The 27,635-nt window shown below is 40.6% G+C and overlaps 5 protein-coding genes, 1 long non-coding RNA gene and 1 other non-coding gene across 8 annotated transcripts; 4 read left to right on the top strand and 3 right to left on the bottom strand.

The window, feature by feature from the left end:
* Positions 1 to 680: 680 nt before the first annotated feature.
* Positions 681 to 1,873, bottom strand: LOC139211216 (otoraplin-like). Its single transcript, XM_070841497.1, has 4 exons — positions 1,730 to 1,873; positions 1,429 to 1,568; positions 1,073 to 1,183; positions 681 to 932 (listed from the first exon to the last, which is right to left on the bottom strand). Exons 1-4 carry the CDS (start codon positions 1,842 to 1,844, stop codon positions 909 to 911), a joined length of 390 nt encoding a protein of 129 aa, XP_070697598.1. The 5' UTR covers positions 1,845 to 1,873; the 3' UTR covers positions 681 to 908.
* Positions 1,874 to 3,524: 1,651 nt separating this feature from the next.
* On the top strand, positions 3,525 to 13,299 carry gtpbp2a (GTP binding protein 2a). The gene is made up of 12 exons (XM_070840930.1): positions 3,525 to 3,915; positions 5,025 to 5,051; positions 5,479 to 5,663; positions 5,897 to 6,005; positions 6,096 to 6,293; positions 6,660 to 6,834; positions 9,598 to 9,817; positions 9,959 to 10,094; positions 10,238 to 10,296; positions 10,387 to 10,558; positions 10,820 to 10,984; positions 11,158 to 13,299. Exons 1-12 carry the CDS (start codon positions 3,727 to 3,729, stop codon positions 11,338 to 11,340), a joined length of 1,818 nt encoding a protein of 605 aa, XP_070697031.1. The 5' UTR covers positions 3,525 to 3,726; the 3' UTR covers positions 11,341 to 13,299.
* On the bottom strand, positions 7,992 to 8,074 carry trnal-cag (transfer RNA leucine (anticodon CAG)). The gene has a single exon. It is a non-coding gene; the product is annotated as a tRNA-Leu (tRNA).
* A 625-nt stretch (positions 13,300 to 13,924) lies between the features above and the next one.
* polh (polymerase (DNA directed), eta) lies at positions 13,925 to 18,885 on the bottom strand. The gene is made up of 10 exons (XM_070841039.1): positions 18,700 to 18,885; positions 17,892 to 18,026; positions 16,766 to 16,998; positions 16,464 to 16,642; positions 16,221 to 16,324; positions 15,893 to 16,012; positions 15,632 to 15,755; positions 15,320 to 15,385; positions 15,030 to 15,202; positions 13,925 to 14,943 (listed from the first exon to the last, which is right to left on the bottom strand). Exons 1-10 carry the CDS (start codon positions 18,834 to 18,836, stop codon positions 13,974 to 13,976), a joined length of 2,241 nt encoding a protein of 746 aa, XP_070697140.1. The 5' UTR covers positions 18,837 to 18,885; the 3' UTR covers positions 13,925 to 13,973.
* Positions 18,886 to 19,442: 557 nt separating this feature from the next.
* LOC139211297 (polymeric immunoglobulin receptor-like) lies at positions 19,443 to 20,911 on the top strand. The gene is made up of 4 exons (XM_070841588.1): positions 19,443 to 19,498; positions 19,842 to 20,162; positions 20,290 to 20,619; positions 20,781 to 20,911. Exons 1-4 carry the CDS (start codon positions 19,453 to 19,455, stop codon positions 20,909 to 20,911), a joined length of 828 nt encoding a protein of 275 aa, XP_070697689.1. The 5' UTR covers positions 19,443 to 19,452.
* Positions 20,912 to 21,300: 389 nt separating this feature from the next.
* On the top strand, positions 21,301 to 23,104 carry LOC139211346 (uncharacterized). Its single transcript, XR_011585280.1, has 4 exons — positions 21,301 to 21,335; positions 22,380 to 22,457; positions 22,581 to 22,647; positions 22,782 to 23,104. It is a non-coding gene; the product is annotated as an uncharacterized lncRNA (long non-coding RNA).
* A 1,424-nt stretch (positions 23,105 to 24,528) lies between these two features.
* LOC139211085 (polymeric immunoglobulin receptor-like) lies at positions 24,529 to 27,445 on the top strand. 2 transcript variants are annotated; one of them, XM_070841344.1, is made up of 8 exons: positions 24,529 to 24,595; positions 24,792 to 25,112; positions 25,342 to 25,644; positions 25,826 to 25,871; positions 25,972 to 26,072; positions 26,194 to 26,228; positions 26,506 to 26,580; positions 27,078 to 27,266. In XM_070841344.1, exons 1-8 carry the CDS (start codon positions 24,550 to 24,552, stop codon positions 27,132 to 27,134), a joined length of 984 nt encoding a protein of 327 aa, XP_070697445.1. In that variant the 5' UTR covers positions 24,529 to 24,549; the 3' UTR covers positions 27,135 to 27,266. The 2 variants fall into 2 exon arrangements, with proteins under 2 accessions (XP_070697445.1, XP_070697444.1); XM_070841343.1 differs by lacking the exons at positions 25,972 to 26,072; positions 26,194 to 26,228 and having other exon boundaries at positions 27,078 to 27,445.
* The last annotated feature ends 190 nt before the right edge of the window (positions 27,446 to 27,635 follow it).

Below are 27,635 nucleotides of genomic sequence, written 5' to 3'. Positions count from 1 at the left end.
TGTTAGATTTACTGTGTTACCTCATTTATCAGTCTTAGATCCATCTGATCGCACCATATATCACCATAACTCACCATTTTACTTGTACTAATGCCCCTCGTTAGATGTATCACATTTAGTTCAGAATGGTTTGTACAGTCCAATTAGTTTCTCCATTTGCTTTTGCTTTTGGATGAGAGCATAAGAAAGGGGATTGGGGCATATTAACCAAATATCACTTGATAATGCGTTGACTAAAAATACCTAGCATGACTAATTGGATGTACTGTCATAGACAATGAATGGAGTTCACAAGCAAATATGACTTTGTGCAATTACATCGCTTGAAGGCGACATTTCTTTTGGAAAAGATAAACTGTGGACTTCTTTCACTGCGGCTTCAGAAAATGAATCATAGCATTCTCTGTGCAATGCAGGTAATTTTCTGTGTAACAAGAAATGTCTGATAACAGCATCCATAACCCTGACACTGCGATAAAAAGACTATTTAAGCATAACAAATTGAATTTGATAATATATTTACGACAGAAGAGGATCTTCACAACAGTTACTTTTTACTCTTGGTGATTTAAAGCGAGTTACAAGGTGTGTCAGTGTACAATAAAATTGCAGTAACTAGTCCTCTCAAAGTCAGTGAAGAAATCTGGGAGACACATTCGCATCTTTTAGCAAATCAGCATTGTAGATTGACATGCAACAGGCTTTATTTGTTTTGTTAAGACAGGGCAAGACAGGAAGTACCAGATAACTCAGCAGCAGAAGTCTCAGGTTGTTGGCTATGGAGGGATGAGAGGCTCCAGGTTTTCATTCTCATTGGAGACACCACAGGAACTCTCTATTCTCTTTTATAAAAGCCAGAGTTATTAACCACAAGACTTGAGAAGGGAGAGGATTTAGTGTACCATGTTTTAATCACAGTAGAAGTCCACGTTCTGAAAAAAAAAAAGAGCCAAAACAAAATTCAATTAAATGAGATAAATGTTGACCACACCTGATAACTGGAAAATGAATAGAGAAAAAAAGAAAGTTTTCTTTACATATATTGTCCAATAAAAGAGACAAATAGACTCACTGCTGTGGGCATCTGAACTGTTTCTTCCATAAACTTCTGCATCTCCTTCACCACAGTTGCAGGGAAGTATCCAATGATGCCCATCTGGTCCACATACCGCTCACTGTAAACCTGCCAGTGAAAACAACACGGTCTCTCTGAAAAAATAACCATGCACTGCATTATGCTTTCTGCATTCATCGCACCTTTATAAACTTGAAGTACTTTGAATCGTACTCATTTCTAATTCAGTGAAAGCAAATATTGAATCAAATGTCTTTCTTGACATTTTGCTCCAAAGAGCCAGAAGGTCCACAGCTGCTGCACATCCTGTGCTTTTTGTAACTGATTGTAATATGTGACAAATATGCACATACGCTTCCAGACCAGAAGACTCCAGCGCCCTCCTCTGGTATGAGTTTAGAATACACATAGACCATCTGACCCTTCTTGATGTTGATGAATCTGCAATCAGGAGCCACGAAGTCATCCAAGGCTGTAGCCATAGAGAGGACATCTAATAAAGCACGGGGAACATAAAAGGAAAGGGGAACGTGGATGACAGAATGTAATATTTTTTTAAAAAGTTACGAAGCACATGCATTTCATTGGCTGATTTTCTACATAATATTTTTCAGGATACATTACGTCATGCTTCTCTTTGATGCTCTGACTTACATGAGCATTCTGCATCTCCACAAATCTTGCTGTCTGCTAGTTTATCCATAAGGACGGCCCTCGTAGTCTGGTGCAGAAGTCCCACGCACAGCAGAATCACCAGTGGATAACTCATGCTGACCAAAAGAGCAGAACTAAGGCAGTGTTGTGTGTGCGTCTGAAGGAACTAAAGGCTATAAAAATCCCAAAACAGTTCTCTCAGCCAGGACCGAATGGGCTGAGCCCCTACATCAGAGGTCGCCCGACCAATCAGTTTTGAGTTTCAGAAATGCCACACTCTGGAAGTAGTCATTTCCCACAGGGGAGTTGGCTGGCTTTCCTCAAATCTCACTTTCTTTGCAGAAACAAGCAGTCACAGTTCATGTGAACTTAGTTTCTTGAGCTTGGTAAAGTCCATGTCGTCAAAGTCCATGTGCTGAAATACAGCATGCTGTCCGCTCTGATGATCCTCTCATGTGACTCTAAAGGCCTGAGATAAAATATATGGGTCAAACTCAATTGATCTGGTTTTGGTCAAGACAAACTAAAAACTAGCAAAAAATAAGTGTTATAAATAATGTGATATGTGGTGAAATGCGCTACCTGAACCAAAATACCCACCATAAAGAAGTAACTGAATCAACAGGAAATGAAGGAAAAACAAATGCAACTTAATGAAGCTTGTTGACAACATCTGGTTCCGCTTAAAAACAAGTGTTGACATTTGCCAAACAGATGAGTTGAATAAACTGAACCAACCCTATTCTAAGAAACATGTTCAAATAGTCTACACAGTCAGAAAACACTTAAACAGGCACATTTTTCAAACGGTGTAACAAAACATGTGCAACATTAACTTCCTCTACTTATGTTATTATATTGTGCACCAATATACCAAGGCACATTCCTTGTAATGTGAAAGCTTGATTATGAATAACTAAAATGTTGCATTGCAACCCTCTGTGTCCTCTCAAGGGCACCTGGAGGCCCGAAGAGTTTGGACCAATATAGTCATATCTTCAACCCAACACCTGATGGCACTCTTGTGCCCTGACACTGGCCAAGAAATTACAACTATTTGACACCACTGGGGAGTCTCAGTTTATGTTGTTGTTGTTGTTGTTGCCATGTGAAAAATTCACACTTCTTTAGAGCAATATTCTGCTGCAGTGCTGTGTGTCAGAGAAGAAAATAATTGCTGTAATATCAGTTAATAAGCCAACTTAAACTCAGTATTTCTGAGTATTCTAAAGTTGTGATAAATGCTGAACAGAAAGTGAAACAAACTCAGCCTTGTGAAATAATGAAGCAACCCTTTAAAATAACCAATATTTTGTATTATTTTGTCGTTGTGTGTTGTATGATTTTTGCCTGAGTATCATTCTTGTGCTTCTCATCACAACAGTATTAAACATGACCGCACAACTTTGTTGAGTTATTCTCTTTTATTCTCTTTAAAGCCTTTCAGTGACGACTTATAGATCAGATTCTATTCAATCATCTATAAGTCTTTCTTGATGACACATTTCGTTGCATCATCTTGAGCAAAGAAGCGTTCTTGGGGTTAAACAAGTGTGTAAAAGCTTCCTTTAATTATTTCCTTTTTCGTCTGATGCAAAGCGCTGCAAAACGGAGCGTGTTTGTGTGCGCACGATGTTTAAACCTGGGTAGCCAGGCGGGCGGGGTTTAAACCAACATACAATAAGAAACAAGTAGAACCGCCCACTCGCGATCTGCAGTTAAAAATATCAGGCGCACCGTTTGACATTTAGGACTGTGACGTGTCTGCACTGTAAACTCAAAACGATAGCCCCGGACGGCTCTGTTATTGTTCAGTTTGAAGAGTTTGGGGGTGGTTGGTGCTTTGTTTTTATTTTGGGGGCTTCAAGCGACCACTAGCAGGTTTATTCCACTCAAACACCGACACCTGCATGCCTGGGCCGAGGTATATTTTGGCAATACAGCGTCAAATTTGTCCAGGTAGTGGTGAGCTGATAAGTTAGGTCCCAAAGTAGCCGATGGATGCGCGGGTATCGGAGTTATTTTGCTCAGGAAATGGACACGGCTCTGGACCTCAAGGTGTTAAACCGGGAAATGGCTATGGGGTAGCCCCCAAAAAAGCTTGTGTGAAGAACAACAAGAAATCCAAAGCACGATTCACCCGCAACTTCAAACCAAGCAATAACACCCCGTATCTACCTCCGGAGGTAAGGCTCAAATTCACTAACCGCCGCTAGCATAGTCAAGCTAATGTTATTAACGACAAATAGCAAAAGCTGCTAATAACAGTGCGGACTTAAATTGGTATTTATGTGTCTTCTGTGATGTTTAATACTCAGTAACTGCCGTGTATTTTCGTTTTTAGCTACTCTGCTCTGACTTGAGTTTGAACCAGCGGTGACACGTAGCTTAGTCGGTAACGTAAAGGCAACTGAATGAGATCGTCATATTCGGCTAATATTAGCAATCTAACATTTGCTGTTAGCTTACAGTTTTGTAATCCATAGTAGTTTTACAGTAGTAAGTCAAATGTGTGTTTCAGCAGAGCCTGCTGCTGTAGATGGCTCGTGTTTTGCTAGCTAGCAGAAGAGGAACAGCTGTGTTTGTAAATATGGGGGGCGTAATCCTGCTAGCTAATGTTACTATAACAGTCCCTGACATTGACTCAGCCAGAGACTGTGTAACTACACAGTAATCAAAAGTGACTTTTGACCATTTGTTCATAACACTAGGTACCTAAACTCGCCCAAAAGTGACTATTATTTCCTCGGAAACGTTAAAGGAAGAACTGTGCTGACCTTAAGATACCTAAAGCTCAACCTAACATAACTTGGAGCCAAATAAAAGCATTTTAGCTTCAGGATTATGCTGTGTTTTAATACTAATATAGATTATTGCAGGTACTTTAGCCTTGAATTTAAATATGTTAGCAGTACCCTCACAGTATCATGGTCACAAACTCTCCATGTTCAGGGGGCAAGTCTCAACATAGTCCATGGCTTCATTGTTGTTTCATCTCCAGCATGTAACCTGCTCCACTGAGCCTTGGGTGTATACTGACTTCTATACATTTGTGTGCTCTGTCTAATAACATGTAAGTAACTGTGCATTAAGGCTAGTAAAGTGGTCAGTTTGTATAGCACTCAGTGACTACCCTACCTATTCACAGTAGTGCACTGACCCATTCAGTCAGATTGCTTTTCTTTGTGTCTTTTAACAAATCAATAGCCTGTTGTCTCACTTCACTACAGTCTGACAGCTGTTGTTCCTGTTCTGTCTCTGTCTGTGTGTCTTTGTTTCTCTTTCTGTCTCTTAGGCTGAAGAGGGAAATATAGAGTACAAGGTAAGCAAATTAGCTGTCATGCAAGGACTGTGTTGTGTTCAGGTACATTTTGGTTTCCTCCATATGACGCCATAAAAATAAACAGCTCATGGCTAGGTCAGCCTCTTCGTGACAGGAGTGTGGAGGTTATAGGTATATCATTACAATAAGATGTCAGCTATATGTAGATAATGTGTCTCACGTGGTCTACCATGGAAAACAACACCACAATGGATTAGCAAAAGCATTTTTAGTATCTGGACAGCTGCTTCCCCGGCCACATCAACATAGACCTTATTTTAGAATTGTATTGCCTCAGCTATACAGCCATCCTTTGTAATGTTAGTTATTTGCATCAGAATTATTTACCTACTGACTAGACCCGTTTAATTTCCCACAATCTAGGTTTAAGTTCTGCACTGACCTCAAAAGCCTTTCCATTGTCTAGCTAAAGCTGGTGAACCCCACACAATACCGCTTTGAGCACCTGGCAACGCAAATGAAATGGCGACTGCAGGAGGGTCGAGGAGAAGCTGTCTATCAAATAGGTGTTGAGGATAATGGCATGCTGGTGGGACTATCAGAGGAAGATATGAGGGCATCACTGAAGACGCTCCATAAGCTGGCAGAGAAGTAAGTCAAGATATCAAATTCCCTTTTTTTTTTTTTTTTAATTAAAAAAAAAAAATGGTTTGCCATTAAGTTACTACCCTAACTAGTCAAATGGTAAATACAAGTATGCTATTAAAAACAAAGTCAGCATCCAATTTTGCATACTATGCATACTATAAGCAACAAGTGATCATTACATAGTCAAAACACCTCACTTTATTTAGTTAAACATTGGTTTTTCTTTTGTCTGGCAGAGTTGGAGCTGACATCACCATTCTCAGAGAGCGAGAAGTGGACTATGATGCTGACGAGCCTCGCAAAATTGCTGAGGTTCTCATTCGCAAGGTGCCAGATGACCAGCAGGTTAGTAGAAGGCATGCTGCTGTTTGGTTGTTGTTGTCTTTTTGTTGATTTTTTTTGGACCGCCGCTAATTCTTTGTGTTTTCCCTGCAGTTCTTGGACCTGCGAGTAGCTGTGCTGGGTAATGTGGACTCGGGCAAGTCCACTCTGTTGGGTGTTCTGACGCAGGGCGAGCTTGACAATGGGCGGGGAAGGGCGAGGCTAAACCTCTTCAGACATCTTCATGAGATCCAGACTGGACGCACTTCAAGCATCAGCTTTGAGATCCTTGGTTTTAATAGTAAAGGAGAGGTAAGGAAAGGCCCAGCACCATAATGTGTAACCTAATTATGCACTTTTACATCATTAATCATGAATAGCAGCCCAACTTTAATATATTATGTAATGTTTATCACAGGGTTTTCTTATACAGACATTCAAGTAGATCAGACAAGACAATATGGTTTTGGTGACAGTGACAATGATGAAAGAAAGATTCATACAATGTAACATTTATGTGGATAATGTATTACTCATCTAACGATTACACCTGCAAGTAATGGTAGTAATGAATATCTAACCTGAACTATACTTTCAAATAAATAACTGACAAATATGCTATTTTTCTTTATGTAATTTAGTTAATGACACTCCAGTTATAATTACTGCTTTTTCCAGGTCGTGAATTACAGCGAGTCTCGCACAGCAGAGGAGATTTGTGAGAGTGCCTCCAAAATGATCACATTCATAGATCTGGCGGGTCACCACAAGTACCTGAAGACCACCATCTTTGGTCTCACCAGCTACTGTCCGGATTTCGCTATGCTGGTCGTCAGCGCAAATACTGGCATTGGTGAGTATTAATTGTTTCATGTGAGTATCTGATAATTTTGTAAGACTTTGAGTGCCATCCTGTGTCCGTTAAGATGTACTTGTTTCTCTCTGTGTGCACATTACCCACTTTACTATTCAGATAAGCCAAGCTGAAAGTGGATCTGTCACAGGGACACAGGCTGGTAATGGACACTTGCAGGGCCAGTCTGACTGAGAGCCTATGTTTGTGTACACCACACCTCCACACTATAGTGGACATAACCAGCTGTGGCTAAGCACTTTGCAAACATGCGATATCTGAGCTTATGTAACAGACCAACATTCCTGCCACAGCCACCTTACCCCTCGTCCCTGCCTGCCACTACTGGTCCCAGAATATCTCAAATACCATCCATTCGTGTCAGAGTCCCCTGACCCACTGGAGGTACCCATGTGCTTGATCCCATGAACGTCTGGTAAATGTGCAACCTGAAAATGTGTCAGTATGTTACTGTGTCAACACTGCTGACTTTGCAGAAAGGACGTTTTACTGGACAATCACCAGAGGTAATGCCCCAAATACTTGCAGACATTGTTTGTTTACATTTCTCAACTTAACAGTAGATCACCAATTGATTTACAAGAGTGATATTATTATATTAAATGTATTGTCAGAAGTGGGATTTGAACCCACACCTCCAGGGGAGTCTGTAACATAAACACAGCACCTTAGACCTTAGACCACTCGGCCATCCTGTTCTGTGTTCCACTGTGAACTCTGCCCGATAACTAAGACAGGGAGGGGCTACAAGTCCCAAAATATTTCAGATACTATCCATTCATGTTGGAGTTCTCTGACTCACTGGAAGTAGCTCTTGATCCCATGTAGATTTGTTAAACCAGCAACCTTTCCTGATTCATGTTAGAAAGGACATAGTATCGGGCAATCACCATAAGTGACGCCCTAACTACCTGTCAGACGTTAACCTTTTAGATAGGAATAAGGTTGGTCATATCCAGACCTGGTCATGGTTACAGTGACACTGAGACTCAGTGAGGCTGAATGCAGGAAGCCTGTAAGGTGCCCAGGTCTACTATACTATGAAAACCTAAACTGCTGAAACTGATGGTATATAGGCTTGCCATGTTACTGTAAAAGCAAAACACAGATCAATTTAGATTTTAAGATAAAGTTATTGTCAGAAGTGGGATTCGAACCCACGCCTCCAGGGGAGACTGCGACCTGAACGCAGCGCCTTAGACCGCTCGGCCATCCTGACACTTAGTGGTAGTTCCAAACCCAGCCAAATGAACGGGACGAGGAGGGGCTATGACAGGCACTGCAGGGGGGCCCAGACAAGACCGCACATGTCTGCTTGTGACCTTCTGTAAAGGATCTCAGTGCTTTTGAAATCAATAGCTCTCAGAACACAGGATTATTAGGGAACATGTAGTTATGTTTTAGTTTTGCAAATGTCAAGGTTATATGTGGATGAAACCTGAGCCTTGGAGACAACACTCGCAACTTGGCACTTCAGCTCACAGCCTATTGGAGTTGTTAGATGAACTATATTCAGCTGCTTTTAATGTATGGCTGATAGTTTTCAGGGGTTTTTTTTATGTCATTTTAAATATATGAAACAAAAATGTGCCTCAGACCCAAGTCCTGTGTTTGGAGTTATTTTTGAGACTTTTTGAGAAAATAAGTTCAGTCCTAATATTTAGAAAAATATATTTTCATTACAATATTGAAGGAAACTAATTTCAACATTATGGAGCTAATAAAAAGACAGGAAAACTGAAATGGACTTGAGAGAATGCAGCTGATTTTGTATAGAAAATTGAGAACAAAGGTCAACTTGCAATGCTACTCCGTTCTAAAGCCTATACATTCCTATTATTTGATTCTAATGTATTCATGCTTGGGCTTCTGTACTTGTTGCTGTGTCTGTGTGGGTGTCTTCTCAAATAGGGCATGCTGGGGGAAATGGGGTCAAGAATGAGGACCACCTTAGCTACGCAAGTCAGAAAGAGGACACAGTGTCTGCAACCCAAGAGCAACAGCTTAATTATGAAACAGAGTAATATGACCCGTGTAAAGCATAGGGCTCATCTTAGGTTGTTTCTGTGACAAGCTAAAAAGTCAAAGGGCAGGTAATCACCTTGTATCATTATGTGATGCTTCACTCATTACCTTTACATCGGATGAGGAACTTTTTTACTTTCCTATACACCTTCACCTTGGATGCACTAAAAATAACAAACCTAGGGTCAGGGTATTTTGAGTGTCTGTCTGTCTCTGTAAATATATGTTACACTCCAGTACCCTTGAACTCCTTAGTGATGTAGGCAGAGTTGAAACCTATATCCAACTACATATCGCTTTCTCTCACGTGCCAACTTTGTTTACAAAGAAACATGATCCAACAGGTATGCCTCCACGACATTGCTGCCTCCGTGAGAAGTCACTGGGTTTAGAAAAGTTTATCTTTGACTATTCCTGTCTACATCCTACGATTGCATAACGATCATACGTCATGGTAAATTCTACCTGGGCTTATCAGTTTGGATACAAGGTCTCTTGACCTCAGACTCCCATTAAGCGCCAGCAGATAAACAGTGTTATCTTCCCAACATTGCTTTCCCTCCATTAGCAACATGTCTTTGTGCACTTGCATGTGAAAACACGTTTATGTGAAGTGGTGGAAAGCACATGAACGAGTAGACCCAATATGTAGGGAAAACCCCCAGACTAGACATAACTTAACCCCTTCTTTCTTCTTTCTTCTTTCCTCTTTTCCAGCTGGGACGACACGGGAGCATCTTGGACTTGCCATGGCCCTGAAAGTGCCCATCTTCATCGTCATCAGTAAGGTGGACCTGTGTACGCGGGCCACCGTGGAGCGCACTGTGCGGCAGCTGGAGCGTGTCCTGAAGCAGCCGGGCTGCAACAAGGTGCCCATGGTCGTAGGCAGTACTGACGATGCCGTTACAGCAGCACAGCAGTTCGCCCAGTCACCTAAGTATGAAACAACTACATGTACATGAACCATTTAATGTTTTGTAGTTACATGTGTACCAATTTAGAATCCCAATAACAGTAGGAGGTAGAAACTAGCATGTGACTGTGTGTCCTGATCACATACTTGTGCTCTCCCTGGCAGCATTACACCCATCTTCACCTTGTCCAGTGTGTCTGGAGAGAGTCTAGACCTGCTCAAAGTCTTCTTCAATATCATCCCTCCTCTCAGCAACAGCAAGGAGCAGGAGGAGCTTATGCAACAGCTAACTGAGTTTCAGGTAGGTCTATAATTAAGTTTGTGTATGCATGCCATTGATGACGTGTAAGCTGGCACTTACACACTCTTAAAGATAAAGTGTAAATGCAGACACATGAATACACTTGATTTTGATGTGACTGACAGCAGCATGCATCATTACAGGTGGATGAGATCTACACAGTGCCAGAGGTGGGGACAGTGGTGGGAGGTACTCTGTACAGGTCAGCATACTTCATGTTCTTCTACTTATGTTTCATTTTTTTTATTTAGCACAATCCCTCTCTGACCCACTGTTGTCTTTGATTGTGCAGTGGTATTTGCCGTGAGGGAGATCATCTTGTGGTAGGGCCCACAGACTTGGGCCAGTTTCACAAGTTGACCATTGGGAGCATCCAAAGGAACCGCTCAGCCTGCAGGGTTCTCAGGGCGGGCCAGGCTGCCACACTCGCCCTGGGCGACTTTGACCGGTCACTATTACGCAAGGTCAGACACTTCATGTTTGCAGCAAATTTGTCAAACTCTTATTTTTCTTTATACCGCTTTAGTATGTGTAGGAAATGTGTAGAATGTTTAGAAAACAAGAGCAAATATAACAAAAAGTGATACCAGAACAAGTTATGGTTATGTTATATAGATTTAACATACATACATATATTTCTAATATTAACCGTGCCGTTAAAATGAGACTACACTCTATCAGACTGAATTCTAAACAATGTGTGTCCATGTGTTTTCCACTTACAGGGCATGGTGATGGTGAGTCCAGAGATGGATCCTACCATCTGCTGGATGTTTGAGGCTGAGATTGTGCTCCTCTTCCATGCCAAGACCTTTCACAAAGGCTTCCAGGTTACTGTGCACATTGGCAATGTGAGACAGACCGCCACTGTGGAGGCTGTGTATGGCAAGGTCAGTCCATCCGCCGAGCTAAAACTGTTCCTGTTTGCAAGTTGTCGTCTTCTCCTAAAACCTGGGCTTGTTATCCCAAAGCGCTGCCTGAAGCAGAATATGTCTGACTTATCTTACATCTGGTTTATGCTGGTTTATGTCTCCTAATCTTATGACACATCACTGTGCCACAGGAGGAGCTGAGGACAGGGGAGAAAGCAGTGGTTCTTTTCAAGTTCATCAAGCACCCAGAATACCTGAAGGTGGGAGCTAAGGTGCTCTTCAGAGAGGGTGTGACCAAAGGTATCGGCCACGTCACCAAGTTGCAGCCCATCGCCCAGTACAGGCAATCCCAAAGCGAGGATGACGAAGCCTAACGTCTTTCTGAGAACCACAACAGAAAACACCGTCCCGCCCGAAAACAAGGTGCTTTATAAACAACCTCCTGCTTTCTCCAAAGGTCACTGTGCCCTGATCCCTGCACAGTAAATCCCCTTTCTAGGATTTTGTGGTTTTATCATACTTTTCCAAAGCCTTGTTGTCACCATCCTCTTCGTATGTCTTCAGCCTTTTAAATAACTGCTGATATTTTAGTCTGCTTCCTGGTGTTGAGGTGAGTGTTGCTTCTCATGGCGCTAAAAAAGAGGAAACCCCTCGGCCACCCCTGTTACACGTTCACTTGGCAACATCTACCAAAGTGATACTGACTGTCTGGACCAAATAGGTGCGATGTGCAGATCAGTAAGTGGCAACTAGGAAATGGCTTCCTCAACAACAACACCTACGTTGAAGTACTACCTACACAGTTTTACACCTAAGTGCACTCCTAACACACACTGCGAGAACGATGCACACACACACACACACACACACTTGCACTGAAACATAAATGCCAGTGTTGATATTCTTTTGGCAGATAATTGTTTACAAACAGTCGCAAGTATGAGATGCTGAGACATTGAGGTGTAACCTGCATCAACAGTCACTGTTGTCATCGCCCCAAAGCAGCTTGTCAGTGTTACCAACATAGTGCCTGACTGATAAAGACAAGCCTCTGATCTCACTCATTACTCTTAAATCACACCCTTCTTTTTTTAGTAATCGCTAGTTGATATCAGGAGATAATACTAAGAGCACTGAGATACTTTGGTGGCTCTCAGACACAGCTTGTCAGTTGTATACAAGCTCAACCATGTTGTTTTATTGAAGCTTTACAGCTGACAAGGGCACTTTATGAAGGCAACGGAGAGCACCGCGAGGTATGTAAAGTTAGAACTTGACCCAGTTTGTGTCGGCCTGAAGGTTTCCAACAATGGCAATCACCTTGTAACTGGTTTTATGTCACATGTGTCTGTTAGATTTATGTTTTTTTTATTCACAAATGCCTCACAATAGTGCAGTGAGATGACACTGATCTTGTTGCCTATCTTTCAAGTGCTTTAGTTACTCAGGTCAGTGTAGATAACTTAAGTAGACAGCATTCCATACTCGCAGAACTTCTCCACTGGAGGTTTCTGTTTGCTGACTTGGGGGGGAAAGAGGGCGGTTTTAGGGAAAAAAAACACAAGGTTTGTTTCTCCAAAGAGATGTGTTTTGATTGTGGATTTATATAGTATGTGAATCTGCCCACTGATGCAGCTTGGTTTAAAAGCAATTATGTCTGAGGGACTCGATGTTGTGTCTCCAGTTAAGTTACTGATGTCGCTAACTTTGACAGGGTTTAACACAGTGCCTGATGGAGCTACCGTTTGAGTCGCCTTTCGTCACACCCCAAAGTTTTACAACTTTGTAAAAGATCAAGTTGGTGCTACTCCTTGAAATAACTTTTGATATTTAGAGGACGACTTTGAAAATGAATGTTAATCACTACTCTCTGTTCAAGGCTGCCGCTGGCCTTCTGTCTTATTCTAGCATGTTGATGTGACTTCTACAGATTGTTGTCCCACTGACATCAATGATGGACAGCTGAAATGTTTCGTTACACCCACGTTGTTGTTAAGCACAGTTTGTGTACACTCAAAGAGAGGACACGTTTCAACCAAAATATTTTCTAGCCTTTATGAAGAGTTATATCAGGTGTTTGTTTTAATGCATCTGAGAAATATTTTATAGATTTCTAGTAGTTCTGGATTTTACAGTTCATTCAAACACACTTTTCACTGTCAGAGTCTTCTTTAATACAACTTCACTTATTTTGAAATCACCTTTATGAGCTGTTTTCCTTTTAATTGAAAGTGTAATATTTTGATCATTTTTTTGGGTGAAATGCAATATTTATGTACAGATCCAATTTGTGTATCACGATGTACATGAATAAAACTTTTATTGTCTCTTCAGCAGGCGGTTTAATCTCGTTGTCTGTTAAGTTCAACACACAAAGTTGCTCAGTGTTTTCAGTCATGTCATCATACACCCAGTAACTTGTCATGACTCACTGCACAAAATTTTGTTTTTAATAAAACTTCATTTCATCTTCCGGGTACTGCTCCTCTGAACCTGCTCCCCTGCTGATGCAAGATAACGCAAGAATGACTTGCTCATTCAGCCCAACACCGCTCATGCAGAGCAGAACAATACGTTCACTATTGTAGAAAGGCGGAAACAAAACAGGATGAGCCATAAAGGAGCTCATGATGGTGGGATTGCTCTCATCCTACCGGCAGTCAGTATTTCAAATGTGTCCTCTTGTCTTAGAAAAGACAAACATCTTCTGTATCTCTTCAGTTGACTCAAGTGAGGAGTCCTGCTGCACGTTCAGGTGTTTAGTGACACCTGCTGGCATGGCAGAACACTACAACATGATGTATATTAAACAGAATGTATTACAATTCAAAAAGTATCTCTAATATAATCTGGTTTGCAAAATTATTGCCTTTCACTTTATACTAAAATGCATATGTGAAGCAAACTACATAAATAAATACTTTTTTAAGTTGATATAAAGCACAATGTAATCGATAATTAAGATATTATCAGAAACATGTATTTTATTTAATTTAAAAATGCAGTTCTACAGCATATCTTCCTTCCTCTTGAAAAAAGAGTCCAGAGTGCCAGTACTTCCACCTTGGGAGCGATGCCTTTTCGGCTGGGGTCCTGACTGGCCTCTGGTTTTTGTCTTGCCCCGGGAAGGCTGGCCTACGCCCGGTGCTCCCACTCTGAGAGGCGTTAGAGGGGCGCTGGAGGATGAAGAAGAGATGGCAGAGGTGGTTGAAGAGAGTGAATTCTGGAGGTCCAGGGCAAAGTGATAGTCATTGTGTTCAGGCATTTCCCAGACCAGCACATCCTGGCCACAGCGTTCGCAGTTTAGCAGGTCTTCTCTGGCCACAGTGGGAGGATGGTGATGAACCTCTGGATCAATCTCCAGTTCATCCCTTAACTCTCCACATGACGGCTCAGGAGGAGTAAACTGGGAGCTGTGTTTTGCCTGTAGGCCTGACACAGCAGCGACGGTGTCTTCAGAGTCTTCTTTATCGACAGGTTCCAGCCTTTGTTCTGTTTCAGGCTTGTTCGATGTTGACGCTGCGGCCTGTGCGCTTCCTTCAAGTGTCTTTTTATGAAAGAAAGAGGAAATGCCAGAATGGGGGCTGGCTGAACCATTTTTAGATAAAAGTGTAAAGGAGGAACTGGAGCAATTGGTGTCGGCCTGCAACTGAGTATCACTAGCAGAGGTTTTGTGAGCGGAGGAAGATGGGAGCATTCCTGTGGAGCCTAAATCGTCATCCTCCCCGTCTACATCTTTTGTAACCTTCTGCCTTTGTTTCTCAGCTGCCTTTTGAAAGAAAGACTGAATGGTGCCAGGCTGTTTGCATGCGGAGTCATTTTTCAGTTCAGAGGAGGGCTGGGTGGAGGTCTGAGTGGTGGAGAAAAGACTCTGGGTTGAAGCGACATCACTGGAAAGAAAGCCAGCAATCCCCCCCGCTGATGGAGCGTCGCTGAATTTGCTAGCTGAGAGGTGTAGCAGGGTGAGGGGTGGAGTCCTGGGGACATGATGCAAGACAGATCACACAGGGTTCCTTCAAACAATGACCTGAAATATCTCACCGTGTTATCGTGTTCTAAATACCATGCTGCCTGGTGGTTTCCTGCCGTGTTCAGACTCTTGATAATGGCAAAGCTGTCAGAGGATAGTTTGGTCGCTTCGTAGCGCACTAAAGCACAACAGCGAGAGAAGCTGCTCGCCCTCTTATCCCCAAGCAGCCGTACCCCAACTGTCAACAACCTAGCCACTCGGCCATTCTGTAGGTGGGAGAGAAATGACAGGAACTGATGTGACACCCGATCATATTTACTATATTACATTGATGCTGTAATAAGGGTTAAAAGTTAAAAACCACACAACAGCACAAAGCTCACCACTTCTCTGTCCTTGGTCAGCCTCTCCTCCAGCTCAAGGGCCAGCTGATGAAGCCAATACTGTACCTACACAGAGGTTATTCATAATTCATATTTCTAAAAAGTTATAAATCATAAATTAGAAGAAATTAATGGAAAACACTGAATATTTTAACAGTATTACAAGAATGTGTCCAATACCAGATTTCTCACATCTTTAGGTAGATCAACTAAATTCTCTCCAAGTTTCATCACTTTCAGTCAATATGAGACTTAAAATAAAAGATTGAGAGACACTTTTGGTATCCTGTTGGGGAAACCTGGTTCTTTTACCTGTTCCCTTGTAGCCAGCGATGTTTTCCCAGGGAAATTTTTACTGCAGCCGATGGACTTGGGAAGCTGTCTGGCTTTCACTGCCTCAAACTCAATCCCCCGACACAGGTCATATAGCCACTGGCTGCGAAGCAGAGAGATTCAAGGGTAAATGCTGTCAGTTAACAGATATAAAACAATATCTGCCAACATTAAGAGTTTGTAATCAAAGAGTCCATTCCACTTAAAATTATGACGGTGTAAATATCTGGCTTGTCTTACCCTGTCTTCTCTCCAAAGTGCTGACCCAGTTCAGCCTGAGAGAAGCGAGTCAGATCTCCCATATTCTCTACTCCAAGAGTTTCTGTGATGGAGACACCCATCTTACCCCCCAGGTTACGGCTGTACGGGTGAAAGAAGCAATACAAGAGAACAATATATTGTTAGTAACCTTGTATTTCCCACCTCCATGTCAGAAAGTGTCCATTTCTTTGTAAGTTCATGACAGCGTATTCCTTGTGTGTGTACGAGGCGAATGAAGCGGATTCTGAATGGGAGTGTAATTCGTGATGACAACATTCTTTACGGCAGAGCAGTACTTTGGACTCACATCTTGCTGATGGGTAAAGAGCTGAAAAGTTCTGTCACAGAGTCCAGAGGCAGAACAGTTTGTCGGTTGGGTTTGTTCAGACCGCAGGCTAGTTTGGCCAGCACCTGGAAAAAGTAGACAGTAAACTACGACCATAGCAAAGATAATTCCAGCTCTTTAAATTACTGCAGCAGAATCTGTAGGAATTTTAGAGGATTTATAGGAAATATTTATTGGACTGAAACAATTCAAAGGTTTTCCTACCTTGTTGTGTGATATCCCGGCTGAACAGCGGAAACCTGTGTGTTTCTCCACGGCTGCCCTCATTTCCTCAACAATGAGGGCCCCAACAGTTAGCTGCAGTTCTGCAGAGGTCTGCTGCCCTAATGCAGGGACAGGTAAAGATGCCAGCCACTCCTGGAGACCTCTGGACCTCTGCTCCTCTGGGGACAAACATGACACTGATTGGGGGAAATGTTGCTGTACTTTTAAACACCAGTTTCCTGTGCCCAGTGCTGAAACAACCAATTAAGTAAAAGATTAGTAAAAATTTGATTATAGCCTACCTTTATCCACGACGGTGTCTTCTGCAGATGCTTCCTGTTCAGGTGAACTTTGCGGGTATCCCTGGACGTAGGTCGCCCTCAGCATTTGAGGCTCGATTTGTTTGTTGGTCATGTTTTTCAGCCGCTGCTGGACCGCAGCAGTCAGGTCCATGTATGCCTCATCAATGCTGGCTCTCTCGATCACAGCAAAGCGAGACATCACCTCAATCACCTCCACACTCGCCTCCCTGTAACTGCACAGCGGTGAGTAGGTTATTTGCTTCACAAGTGGTCGCAGGAGTGGTATTGAGGTACCACCTCAGCCAATGACATAACATATCCACTACTCACAAAAAGTTAGGGATATTCGACTTTCAGGTGAAATATATGGAAAATGTAAAAAGTGAATGCTACAGTGATATTATATCATGAAAGTAGGGCATTTAAGTAGAAGCATGCAATGGTCATTTCTTCATTTTAAACAATGTATTTGAAGAAAATCTAACCACAGTGGTAGGTATACCACAACAAAAAATGTTTGGTGTCTCAATAAATTGGGATGTGGCCAAAGGACGTCCACTCCTCTCCTTTCTGTGACTCTTCCAGTCTCTCTGTATCACTGTTCCAACCTCCTGATGACACTCTGTGACCCTCTAAGCTCAGTGAACACCTCCGTCTGAGGACTTCCTGTTTGAAGCCTCCAGTGTTGAGGTGCTGCTGATCAACTGTTAGGTGTCGTCTTGGTCTCATGATGTCAGAATGTGAACAGCACGATGAGGAGGACTGTTTAAATACCAATTCTAACTGAAGCAGGAAATATATTGGTGGATTCATGGATCAAACCTGTTGTGAATGTTGCTGTTAAGCTTCTTGTTAGAGAACAGCAACTTGTGCAAAAAGTACTGAAACACTGAACAGTTGGACATGTGCATTCAAAGGTTTAGAGAAGGTCACATTAAGTTCACCTGGAAAGGTTAGAATGCATTTTAGGTTCATCCTGAAATTTCACCTGAAAGCCGAATATCCCTAACTTTATGTGAGTAGTGTATTTCATCATCTTTTGGGAAAAAAAAAAGAAAAAAGAAATGTGTTATGGCACAATCCCAGTAACTGAGAATGTGAAGGTGTATAGTATATCACCACTTACTGTGTCAGATCTGCTTTACCATGAGACTCGCGCACTCGTGCCACCCGGAGATCTGGACAGAGCTTCTTTGCATCGTCCACCCACATGTTCCTGGTCACACCGTGGGCCCTGGCCTCGTAGCTCACAGCGATGATACTAACAGAGGATGACATTTAGCTGAGAACCACATCCTTAAGTCTTGTTTTTCAAGCCGTGAGAACACAGTGATGGTAAATCGAAGCTGGTTGTCTGTGGGAAGTGAAAGCGGGTGGGTTGCAAACACAGAGACAGCAGTTTAAATGGCCGATGCAACTGAGCGGACACAAGAGGAGTACGGTGTCACCTCTGTGAATACACAGTGTGTGTTGGAAAGACTGAACAATGTACAGTCTAGTTATCGATCATCATAAGAGCCATCTCTCAGAGCATCTGCTGAGGAAGACTGACATAACTGAAAGGTGTGGAATAGCTAATCAGACTGTGAATACTGTCATCTCTTCTTTTCAATCTGTACTTGGATGATCTTTCTAATAGGTTATAAGAATGTAGGACTGGATGTATGGTGGGGAATTGTCTTATTAACCAGTCTTATTGCCCAGAGTAACAGTGTGCGGTACAACACTACATTTAATCCCAAAAAGAGCGTTGTCATGATTGCTAGATTTAAAGATGATCGGAAGCAGAATAAACTAACTGCACTGAGTTAAACCTGAAACATTTCTTGGCATCACTTCCTCATACCAAGAGACCCTGGGGTTTCACTGAGCAGCTGCACAACGCTTTCAGTTGCACTGATCATTAAAACAGTGTCTCTGTGTCAGAAACTCACCTGCCTCCTTTCCACGTCTTGTACTGGGCCACCACACAGGAAGTGCTCTTCAGAGCTGGATCCAGCCTCTGCTCCACCTGGACGTAAAAACAGTCCATGTCTACCAGCGCCACCACCCTCTCCTTTCCGTACTCCATCACTGTCTGTCAGCCACAACATGTGCACTTGGTGGAGCTTGTTAATTCACACCGATAAATACTTTTTTAAGTTGATATAAAGCACAATGTAATCGATGGTTGTTCACTAAAGACAAACCAACACTTAAACCTGGCGCCAAATACCACTTCTCTTCCTGTCTACTTCTTCTTCTTCTACTTCCTTCTTCTTCTACTTCCTCCTCCTTCTTCTTCTTCCTGTCTACTTCTTCTTCTTCTACTTCCTCCTCCTTCTACTTCTTCTTCTTCTACTTCCTTCTTCTTCTTCTTCTTCTTCTAGTTTTAATCGTGGTTTCGCAAACCATCTTACAGGTGCATTACCGCCACCTGCTGGACCGGAGTGTGTAACATTAAACAGGCAGAAAACAAACACAACAAAACAGTTGTTACTTAAATTTTCTCTATTATTCCTGTTATGTTTAAGCAGTTAACTAGAGGACTGCACATTCTCCATGATGTATTTTCTAATAGATTCCCAAATGTAATGTATGGGAGATTGATGCAAAAAAGGAACAGTTAAAATTGAGGAAGCGACCCCACCAAGAAACACACAGTGTAATACTGTAGGTGCACATTTACTGACAACATTGGTGCAGGCATGACTTTTCCATATATTCCTTACCTAATACTCACTGGACTGATGGGTAAGTCACTCACTGATATTGTGTTTTAATGATACTAAATTGTAACGGACTGATTTGGAGCTGTGTCACTGAGCATCCTGTAACTGATAAATCATTAGATAAGTGTTGTTTGTCAGAGATTCATAGTGAAAGTACAGTGAGTGAAGGCTCCATCTCTATCTGTATGAGCAGAGCAGATCTGTCAGTTAGACAAATAATAGTTGTCCAGTTTTGTATCTCATAGATTTTTAAGACAATAATGACCAAGTAAACAAAAGCTAACAGGAACATCTACAGCAGGCCGGTCAAATGAAGGAACAATGTTCTTACCCAGTAGAATAACAGGTATTTCTTCTTGTTGCAGGAATTCACAGCATAACTACAGTCGAAAAACTGTCAGTGAAAAGTGGAGATTCAGTCTCTATCCCGTGCCTCTATGACTCCACATACATAAACCACGTAAAATCCGTGTGTAAAGGATATTTCTGGAGGTTCTGCACTTTTGCAGTTAAAACAAACCAGACAGATAACTCAGGAAAGTTTTCCATCTCTGACGACACAAACCAAAGAGTCTTCACTGTGACTATCAATGATCTGACGGATGATGACAAGCATTACTGGTGTGCTGTGGTGACTGAAAAGAAGCTACTTGTCAGACAGTATTTTCAGCTGTCAGTCACCACAGGTAAAATCCATTAAATGGTTTAAACACATTTGAAATCCTCTCTGTAAATTGCTTGGTGGAGAGAAAGTGTCTCAGATAATGAAATCAGACAGTTCTTCATTTTGTACTGTGCTTTTTTTTTTTAAAGATGAGCCAGAAATGTCTGTGGAGCAGCAGGAAATCGCAGCATTTGAAGGAGGAAGTGTGACTGTCTTGTGCCGCTATAAATACCCAAAAGTAATGGAGTGGTGCGGGCTGGGTAGCACCTGTGTGAAAGATCAGACTGGATCAATGGATGGAGCAACGGTGACATTCAATGCAAGTGTCCCTAATGTTTTCAATGTGACCATGAGTGAGCTGAGGACAAAGAACAGCGGCTGGTATTGGTGCACCAACAGTGATTTCCAGATGCCAGTGCATATAACTGTTCACGAATCAACCTCAACCACTACGACCACAATGAGCCTCAACACAGCAAGTAAGATACGAACCAGCAATAAATCACAATTCAAACCCTGGAATAATAAATGGTGCAATAGAACATGTTTACCATGAAAATATGGAAATTACAGTAACCACAGTATACAGAATAAAATATACCATAATATCTACAATGTGGATTAACATGGACTTATTCAGACTTTACAGGGACACATTCAACCACTACCCAGAATTCCCCCCTACCTACGAGCACCACCAGAGCAGGTGGAGAGAGTGTGCAGGTTGAACACCAGAGGTCTGCACTCTTTACTTTATTGTACTTTATCTGAACAGAGTAACTGGGTTCAAACCTGATTAACAACTTTTTCAGTCTCTTCAAAACACTGTCGTGCACGCTTGAGCTTAAAAGTTCATTTTTTGATTGTTGGTGCATATCAAAATTATTTTTTTTAAATGTATGCATAGGTTTACCATTATGGGTTTGGAGAAAACGTTTACCCCTGTATATGTGGTTAAATGTACCTCTGATCTGCATTTATCTTCTAGTTCCACTAAAGTGACGATTCTCATCAGCACCATAGTCATACAGCTCTTGATTGTTCCGGCTGCCCTTTTTGCATGGAGGATGATAAAACACAGTAAGTCTCTCATAGACTCAGCCTAAACAAATTCAGGATTAAAATATCTGTTGTTTTAAAATATCCTTGGTGTGTTTTAGATAAGACCAGGCCCGAGGGGACTGACACTACTGTGGTAAGAAATCGCCACGTATGTTCATCTTCATCACTAGTTTAAATCCATTTTGCAAGGTAAATTACAAAAAGAAATGTACAGTTTATCCAGATTTGGACATATACAATACATGAGGCGTTGGAGGAATATGACCAATCAGCTGTTTAATATACAGCAGTTCTAATATAACTACATTGAATATGAGTTGTTGACTTTGTAAGTATGATAATATATTCTACATAATACAGACAGATGCAGTATTTAAACCAGACAATAACCAGTCTAGGCTCATAATGGATCAATGGATCTGCTCATTTTCAGCTCAGTACAGGAAAAATGGAAAAGTGGGCTAAAGATCCTCTTGATATTTTAAGCTTTGATAAGAATTAAAAGTGTTTGTATAATCAAAACAATAATTTTCTCAATTAGCAGCATTTCCTACTTTCCTACTATTTCCTGCTCATTCCTAAGCAGTCTCTTTGTAGCTTAGGAGGTGAAACCAAGTGCAAAAAATAAGTCTCTGGGACTAATACAGCGCTCACTGCTGCTCAATGCTGTGGTTATGTTAACCACTGGAGACAGGCCTGATGAGTATCTGAGCTCTTCTCATTTGGATTATAACAGCTCAGACACTGAGAGGGCATCGTTTGAAGATATTTTATTTCAAGTTACTCAAACTTATTGACGTTAGTCTGTCAACAATGTGAAACATATATAATGTATGTGGCCATTGTTGGTAGCGGCAGTCACTTTATATGACACCTGGCAAAAACCTTTGTGGTGGCAAGTTTAGCCCCAAATCCTGCTCAGAAGTCCAAATCATATAAATAGAAATAGGTTACTTCCATTTAAGTTTGGTTTTAAAGGGGTTAACTGCAGTTCAGCTGTTAATCAGTATTCACCATAACACATAAATACACTCCAAAACAGCGAACCAATGACGTACAAAGCCCAGTTATACTGAGACTACTGCAACTGTGCAGTTAGACAGGAGGGAGAAAATAATTGTAAAATAATGTAAAACATGATGAGACTAATGTCAGCTTTCTAATTCATCCATCACAGAATTCCCAAAGTGGGAGTGATCCCGATGTGCTCTGTGCTACTGTTGTTCATAATCAACATGTAGCAAGCCAGAACAAGGTAAACCTGATGAGAAAATCTAATTTAGTTTGACACAGTTCAAAAGAGAACACTGCCTGAATACACATTTGTATTTGTTTGTCTATCCCCTGAAATTATATCACTTTGAATCTCATCCAGCAGAACCACATACCTGATGACAGTGTGATATACAGCGCCATTGTAAGGACAAGCAAGCGTGCAGCAAGTGGTTTGTGATTCACTTTAAATTCATATATGCATCTCAATACATTCATTTTCATTCATTTTATTATTAGCATGGTAATCATGATCTATCAGTATTCAGCGTGTTGCTGAATGCAAGTGCTTGTTTTCTCTCATTAGACTGAACCAGAAGACCCAAGTGTGATCTACAGTGAGCTAGGCACCACAATATATGGCTTTATGACTATATCAATCAATCCAACACCCTGGACAGGAGACATGCATTTTTTTGTGCAAACCTGCACACACACAGTATAACAATTAATGTAAAATATTAAAGTCAAGACTTCAGGAGAGCAAGTGTGCAAAAGTTGTGTCTGTAAGTTTGACATGTAAAGCAACAGTTTAACCGTATGGATCAATAGCAGACGCCACTTGAATTGGTCAAATTAAGGCAGTGACATTGTGACAAAAATGGTCACTCCATCACCCATTGGTGCAGCTGCTCCAACCTCCGGATTGACATCTTGCCACTGAAGACTGATCTTCATCGTCAGAGCTATCATTTTTATCTGAGGCATTTTATTTGTATTATTTTTTACTTTTTTATCTGTGCACAGCACTTCGTAACTCAGGCTTCAAGAGAACTTTACTTGCTCGCTGTATAAATTCTGCTCATCCTTACCGGAGTTACACGTCAGTCACAGGCGCAATTTTATGTGTACAGATGTCCTTAAGCAGGTAATGTCAGATGATGATGTTATGAGTAACTAAATAAGCAAGTTTGTCTTCAAATTTTATGTAAATTGGAGACAAGTAGGCTACATATAATGTGAAGCAACATCAAACATAATAATTCTTGGTGGGCATGTAATATGAAAGAAGACTATACATATGGAGTAAAATGCTCTTGTTGCAAGAATTCACAACATAACTACAGTAATAAAAAGTAATAAACTGGAGATTTAATCTCTATTCTATGCCTCTATAACTCACTTTACAGAAACCATGTGAAATACTTGTGTAAAGGATATTACATTATCAAAAGATAACATACAGCAAGCCTTATTGCAAAACAAACTCAGATGGGGTGATGCAAGGGGGTTGTTTTGTAATAATAACCACCACATGTTGTACATTATCCCTCTCGAGCAAAAGAAATAAACAATTTGACACAAAATACTGACTTTAAATCGATTTTATTGATTTAAAAATGATGTTATTGACCAATCAGAATCGAGTATTCAACAAAGCCGTGCAATAATCATAAATAGTTTATACACTACCGTTTCCATAAATTTGGAAAGAACACATCTGGAACTTCTTTGTGTAAAGGCCTTTAGTCTCGTCAGTGTCGACTAAGATGCTGAACATGGTAAAAACATACCTGTTACGTTGGTATTTTCATTGTGAGCAATGTATTTTAGCCTCAGAGAGCTTTCTTGTTTAAAGGAAAATACAGTATTTTCTTTAAAACTTAACTGAGTACAATCTGTGATGACTAATGTAGTGGCTAGTTTAGCAAATGTTCCAATTATGATCATGATGTGTTCACCTTTAAAAGGATTTATCTGAATGAAAATGTTTAATGGTGACTATTTTGCAGTTGCAATAATTTGACCACATGCTTCCATTGTAAGCTCTGTACAACTTAGCTGTGTAAAACATCATCATTATCTTAATTATTCAATAGTTTCTATTGCCATGTTATTACAAATCATTTATGCTCATACACCCGCGGTATTTTATTTTGAAATGTTGGATTCACGGCAGCTTACTGGAATTTACACCCAGTCTACTGTAAACTAGACTGAGAAAGTACGCTCTTGCTGCTTAGATATTTCTGTACGTAATTCAGCTGTTGCAAGTGCATCCTTGAAAATTAGGAAGTAGATGACCAGTCTCGCGGCACACTGGTTCATTTTGTTTTGCCTGCTCTCACAGTGACATGGCTTTTCATCTCAGCTTTCTTGCCATCCTCTCTGGACTCTCAGGTCAGTCACAAAAATCATTTTACAGTTGTCTTCTATGTATGTTTTACATGTTGAGGGTCCCGTCAGAAGATTACAATAATACAATAATAATACAATAAATAACCAACAGCTGCACAGTTAATATCCACCAGATTTGTATGTCATATATTTTTAATGACCTAGTATGTAAACCAACAGGTATTTGTTCTTGTTGCAGGAATTCACAGTATAACGACAGTCAGTAAACTGTCAGTGAAAAAAGGAAATTCAATCTCTATCCCGTGCCTCTATGACTCCACATACATAAACCACGTAAAATACTTGTGTAAAGGATATTCCTGGTCCTCCTGCTCATATGCAGTTAAAACAAACCAACCAAGTTTAGGAAGTTTCTCAATCTCCGATGACAAAAAACACAGAATCTTCACTGTGACCATAAACGATGTGATGGATAAGGACGCTGATTATTACTGGTGCGCTGTGGAGATCAATGGAGGACCAGATGTGAAAGAATATTTTCATCTGTCAGTAGCCAAAGGTAAGAGCCCTTGTGACAGCTTCAAGAACACTTAAAATCTTAAATATTTTTTGCTGCAAATACTATTTTTTATTTTAATTTTTGTGATAAAAAAGTGATGAAATTAATATGAAAGAATAAATTAATAAATGTACTGTAGATGGCTGGGTATAAGACATTTGAAACATCACCAGTGTGTACCAAAGGCTACCCACAACTTTCAACTGAATACAATTTGTCTTTCCCTAAGGTACACCCGGTCTATATGTGGATAATCAGGAGATTAGTGCATTTAAAGGAGATCCTATATCCATCAATTGTAACTATAGTACCCCTGGAGAGAAGAAATGGTGCAGGCTCGGCAGGTCTTGCGTGACAGGATCATCAGGATCCATAGATGGAACAGGAGTGACCATCAGTGAGATGACGGCTCACGCTGTTTTCACTGTGACTATGAGCAAAGTGAGGATGGAGAACAGCGGCTGGTATTTGTGCTTTAAAGGAGATTTTCAGATGCCAGTGCATTTAACTGTGACTGAGCCGCCTACAACTAGTAAGTAGTATAAGTAATGTGATAATATATTGTAAATGAAAAAATATTTGTCATTTGAACATGTTTTTGATATAAATATAGATAGTAAGATTCATTATTGTTATTTCACTCCAGCATTCATCGTCTTGTTTTATATTTAATTAACCACCTTATCACTATCTGTCTATGAATGTCACCCCAGTTTCTGCAGACAAAGCACCTTCCACAGTTCCCAATGCACAGCGCAGGTCAGAAACCTTTGCATTTGCATGCAACCACATTGTTAGACTGTTTAAACAAGTCTGTTTCTCTTCATTCGTTTCCATTGTGTGCTTTAAATGTATGCAGTGGTGTTTCAGCTAACCTAAAGAGCCTCATCATCCCTTTGAGTTTGTTGATCTTCGTTGTGATAGTGACCTTGTTCATCTGGTTTATGTTAAAAAGACACAGTAAGTCTATGCTGAACTTTTATAAATCCAATTCATACCAAAACTGCATACTATTCATAAATACTTTTACCTTAAATGACTATTCTGTCAGTAAGAGGACTTTTCATTATTTTCCTTTTAGTGCAAACCAAAGCAGAATCATCAGCCACAACAATGGTATGATATGCTGATTAATTAAAGTTTCATGAATGGACCACCTATTCCTTTTGGTTCCTACTTGCTATTTGTTTTCTGTCCTGTGGCATTCAGTTCACTCTTTCGACACACACTGAAAGGGAAGTTACATTATGGTAATGCTAAGTGCGTAAGAACAACTTAAATAGCAGTTTATTTTGAGCATAGTTTGAATAGAATGCATTAATTCAAGATGCAGATAATAAGGTTAAATTGTTCAATTGATCTGTTTCAAGTCTGTCTCTCCCTTCTCACCCAGAGGTCCGGTGCTGAGAGTGACGTGGATGTGGTGTACAGCTCTGTGGTCATTGTGGAAAAACAATCTGGAAAAAGGGTACATTTTAAGAAGCCAAACTCAAGTCATGTATTCACTCGGTCTGTCAGCTTTGGTGATTTGATTTGTCTCTAGTGCTAATTTGCAAATGTTAGCATGTTTATACCATAATCTCAGATGATAATCATCATAAACGCATCTGCTAAACAGCAATATGTTAGCATTATCATTGTTAACCCTTTAATCTTCTACTCAACCATATGGTAGAGCACATGTTGACTCACTATATCTTACTGAAAACATGTTTTACTTACGACATCTTAACCGTTTGGTAGAGGCCAATATTTCAAAAAATGTGGGGTCTGTTCATAAAAAAACATTGATTTTTGCAATTATTGCCCCAAGGAAATAAAATATATAAAGAATACATTTTTTCATTGCTTTTTTCTTGGTGAGGACGTTAAAGGGTTTTAACATATTAGCATGCTAAAGATGGCATTTAGTGTGGCCTATTCTTAATCTTCTTAATTGTTACTTTTTCTTCTGTTTTCCAACAGGTTGAAACCGAAGACGTGTTATATAGCTGTTTGGCTCCACACCAGCAAAGCTCGTAAATATTTAGCGTATAACAACATCTTAACTGCTGTTGAAGGTTTTTTTCTTTGTGTTTCAGTGACTTTTTTTCATTTTGAGAATTTATGCCATATTCTGTTTTCCCCGCGCATGAAGCTTTGTTCTCATAAAACATTTCATTTATCACACTTTGTGATGTGTGTATTTTTAATATATAATACAACTAACAGTTACCGTAAAGTGTATTCAACTGACTTTAAGTAGTGCTCAGGGAAATGTGTGCAGAGATTTATGTTCATAGATACTCTGAGATTCTAAGATTGCCAAATCATTCACTGTGGTATTTTGCATTAAGCCTAACAAATGGAAATAAACCCGACTTGTAGAGTGTAATACTGGTGTTTTTCCTTGTGTTTCAACTCATTTATTTTTCTTAATAAGATTCTTCAAACCTCAATGCACATTTGGGCATATTTCATGTTTAGAAAATAAATCATTGGCAATTGGCAATCGTGGCACTGCACTGTGTCATAAGATCAGCA

The sequence above is a fragment of the Pempheris klunzingeri genome, chromosome 12 (assembly GCF_042242105.1).
Source record: "Pempheris klunzingeri isolate RE-2024b chromosome 12, fPemKlu1.hap1, whole genome shotgun sequence".
NCBI classification, from domain to species: domain Eukaryota; kingdom Metazoa; phylum Chordata; class Actinopteri; order Acropomatiformes; family Pempheridae; genus Pempheris; species Pempheris klunzingeri.
This window is presented reverse-complemented; position numbering and strand designations above follow the sequence as displayed.

Bases quoted from the DNA above. Each gene is read 5' to 3' on its own strand.
- LOC139211216 (XM_070841497.1), bottom strand. From the start codon at position 1,844: ATGAGTTATCCACTGGTGATTCTGCTGTGCGTGGGACTTCTGCACCAG. The intron at 1,569-1,729 runs GTAAGTCAGAGC...GTGCTTTATTAG, and splicing joins TGGAGATGCAGAATGCTCAT to ATGTCCTCTCTATGGCTACA. The intron at 933-1,072 runs GTGAGTCTATTT...TTTTTTTTTCAG, and splicing joins CAGTTCAGATGCCCACAGCA to AACGTGGACTTCTACTGTGA.
- gtpbp2a (XM_070840930.1), top strand. From the start codon at position 3,727: ATGGATGCGCGGGTATCGGAGTTATTTTGCTCAGGAAATGGACACGGC. The intron at 10,095-10,237 runs GTAGGTCTATAA...GCATCATTACAG, and splicing joins AACAGCTAACTGAGTTTCAG to GTGGATGAGATCTACACAGT. The intron at 10,297-10,386 runs GTCAGCATACTT...TTGATTGTGCAG, and splicing joins GTGGGAGGTACTCTGTACAG to TGGTATTTGCCGTGAGGGAG.
- polh (XM_070841039.1), bottom strand. From the start codon at position 18,836: ATGGAGTACGGAAAGGAGAGGGTGGTGGCGCTGGTAGACATGGACTGT. The intron at 15,756-15,892 runs GTAAGACAAGCC...TCTGCTTCGCAG, and splicing joins CACTTTGGAGAGAAGACAGG to CCAGTGGCTATATGACCTGT. The intron at 14,944-15,029 runs GTATTTAGAACA...TCATGTCCCCAG, and splicing joins GGAAACCACCAGGCAGCATG to GACTCCACCCCTCACCCTGC.
- LOC139211297 (XM_070841588.1), top strand. From the start codon at position 19,453: ATGACTTTTCCATATATTCCTTACCTAATACTCACTGGACTGATGG. The intron at 19,499-19,841 runs GTAAGTCACTCA...TTCTTGTTGCAG, and splicing joins AATACTCACTGGACTGATGG to GAATTCACAGCATAACTACA. The intron at 20,163-20,289 runs GTAAAATCCATT...TTTTTTTTAAAG, and splicing joins TCAGCTGTCAGTCACCACAG to ATGAGCCAGAAATGTCTGTG.
- LOC139211085 (XM_070841343.1), top strand. From the start codon at position 24,550: ATGGCTTTTCATCTCAGCTTTCTTGCCATCCTCTCTGGACTCTCAG. The intron at 25,872-26,505 runs GTCAGAAACCTT...CTTCTCACCCAG, and splicing joins GTTCCCAATGCACAGCGCAG to AGGTCCGGTGCTGAGAGTGA. The intron at 26,581-27,077 runs GTACATTTTAAG...GTTTTCCAACAG, and splicing joins AAAAACAATCTGGAAAAAGG to GTTGAAACCGAAGACGTGTT.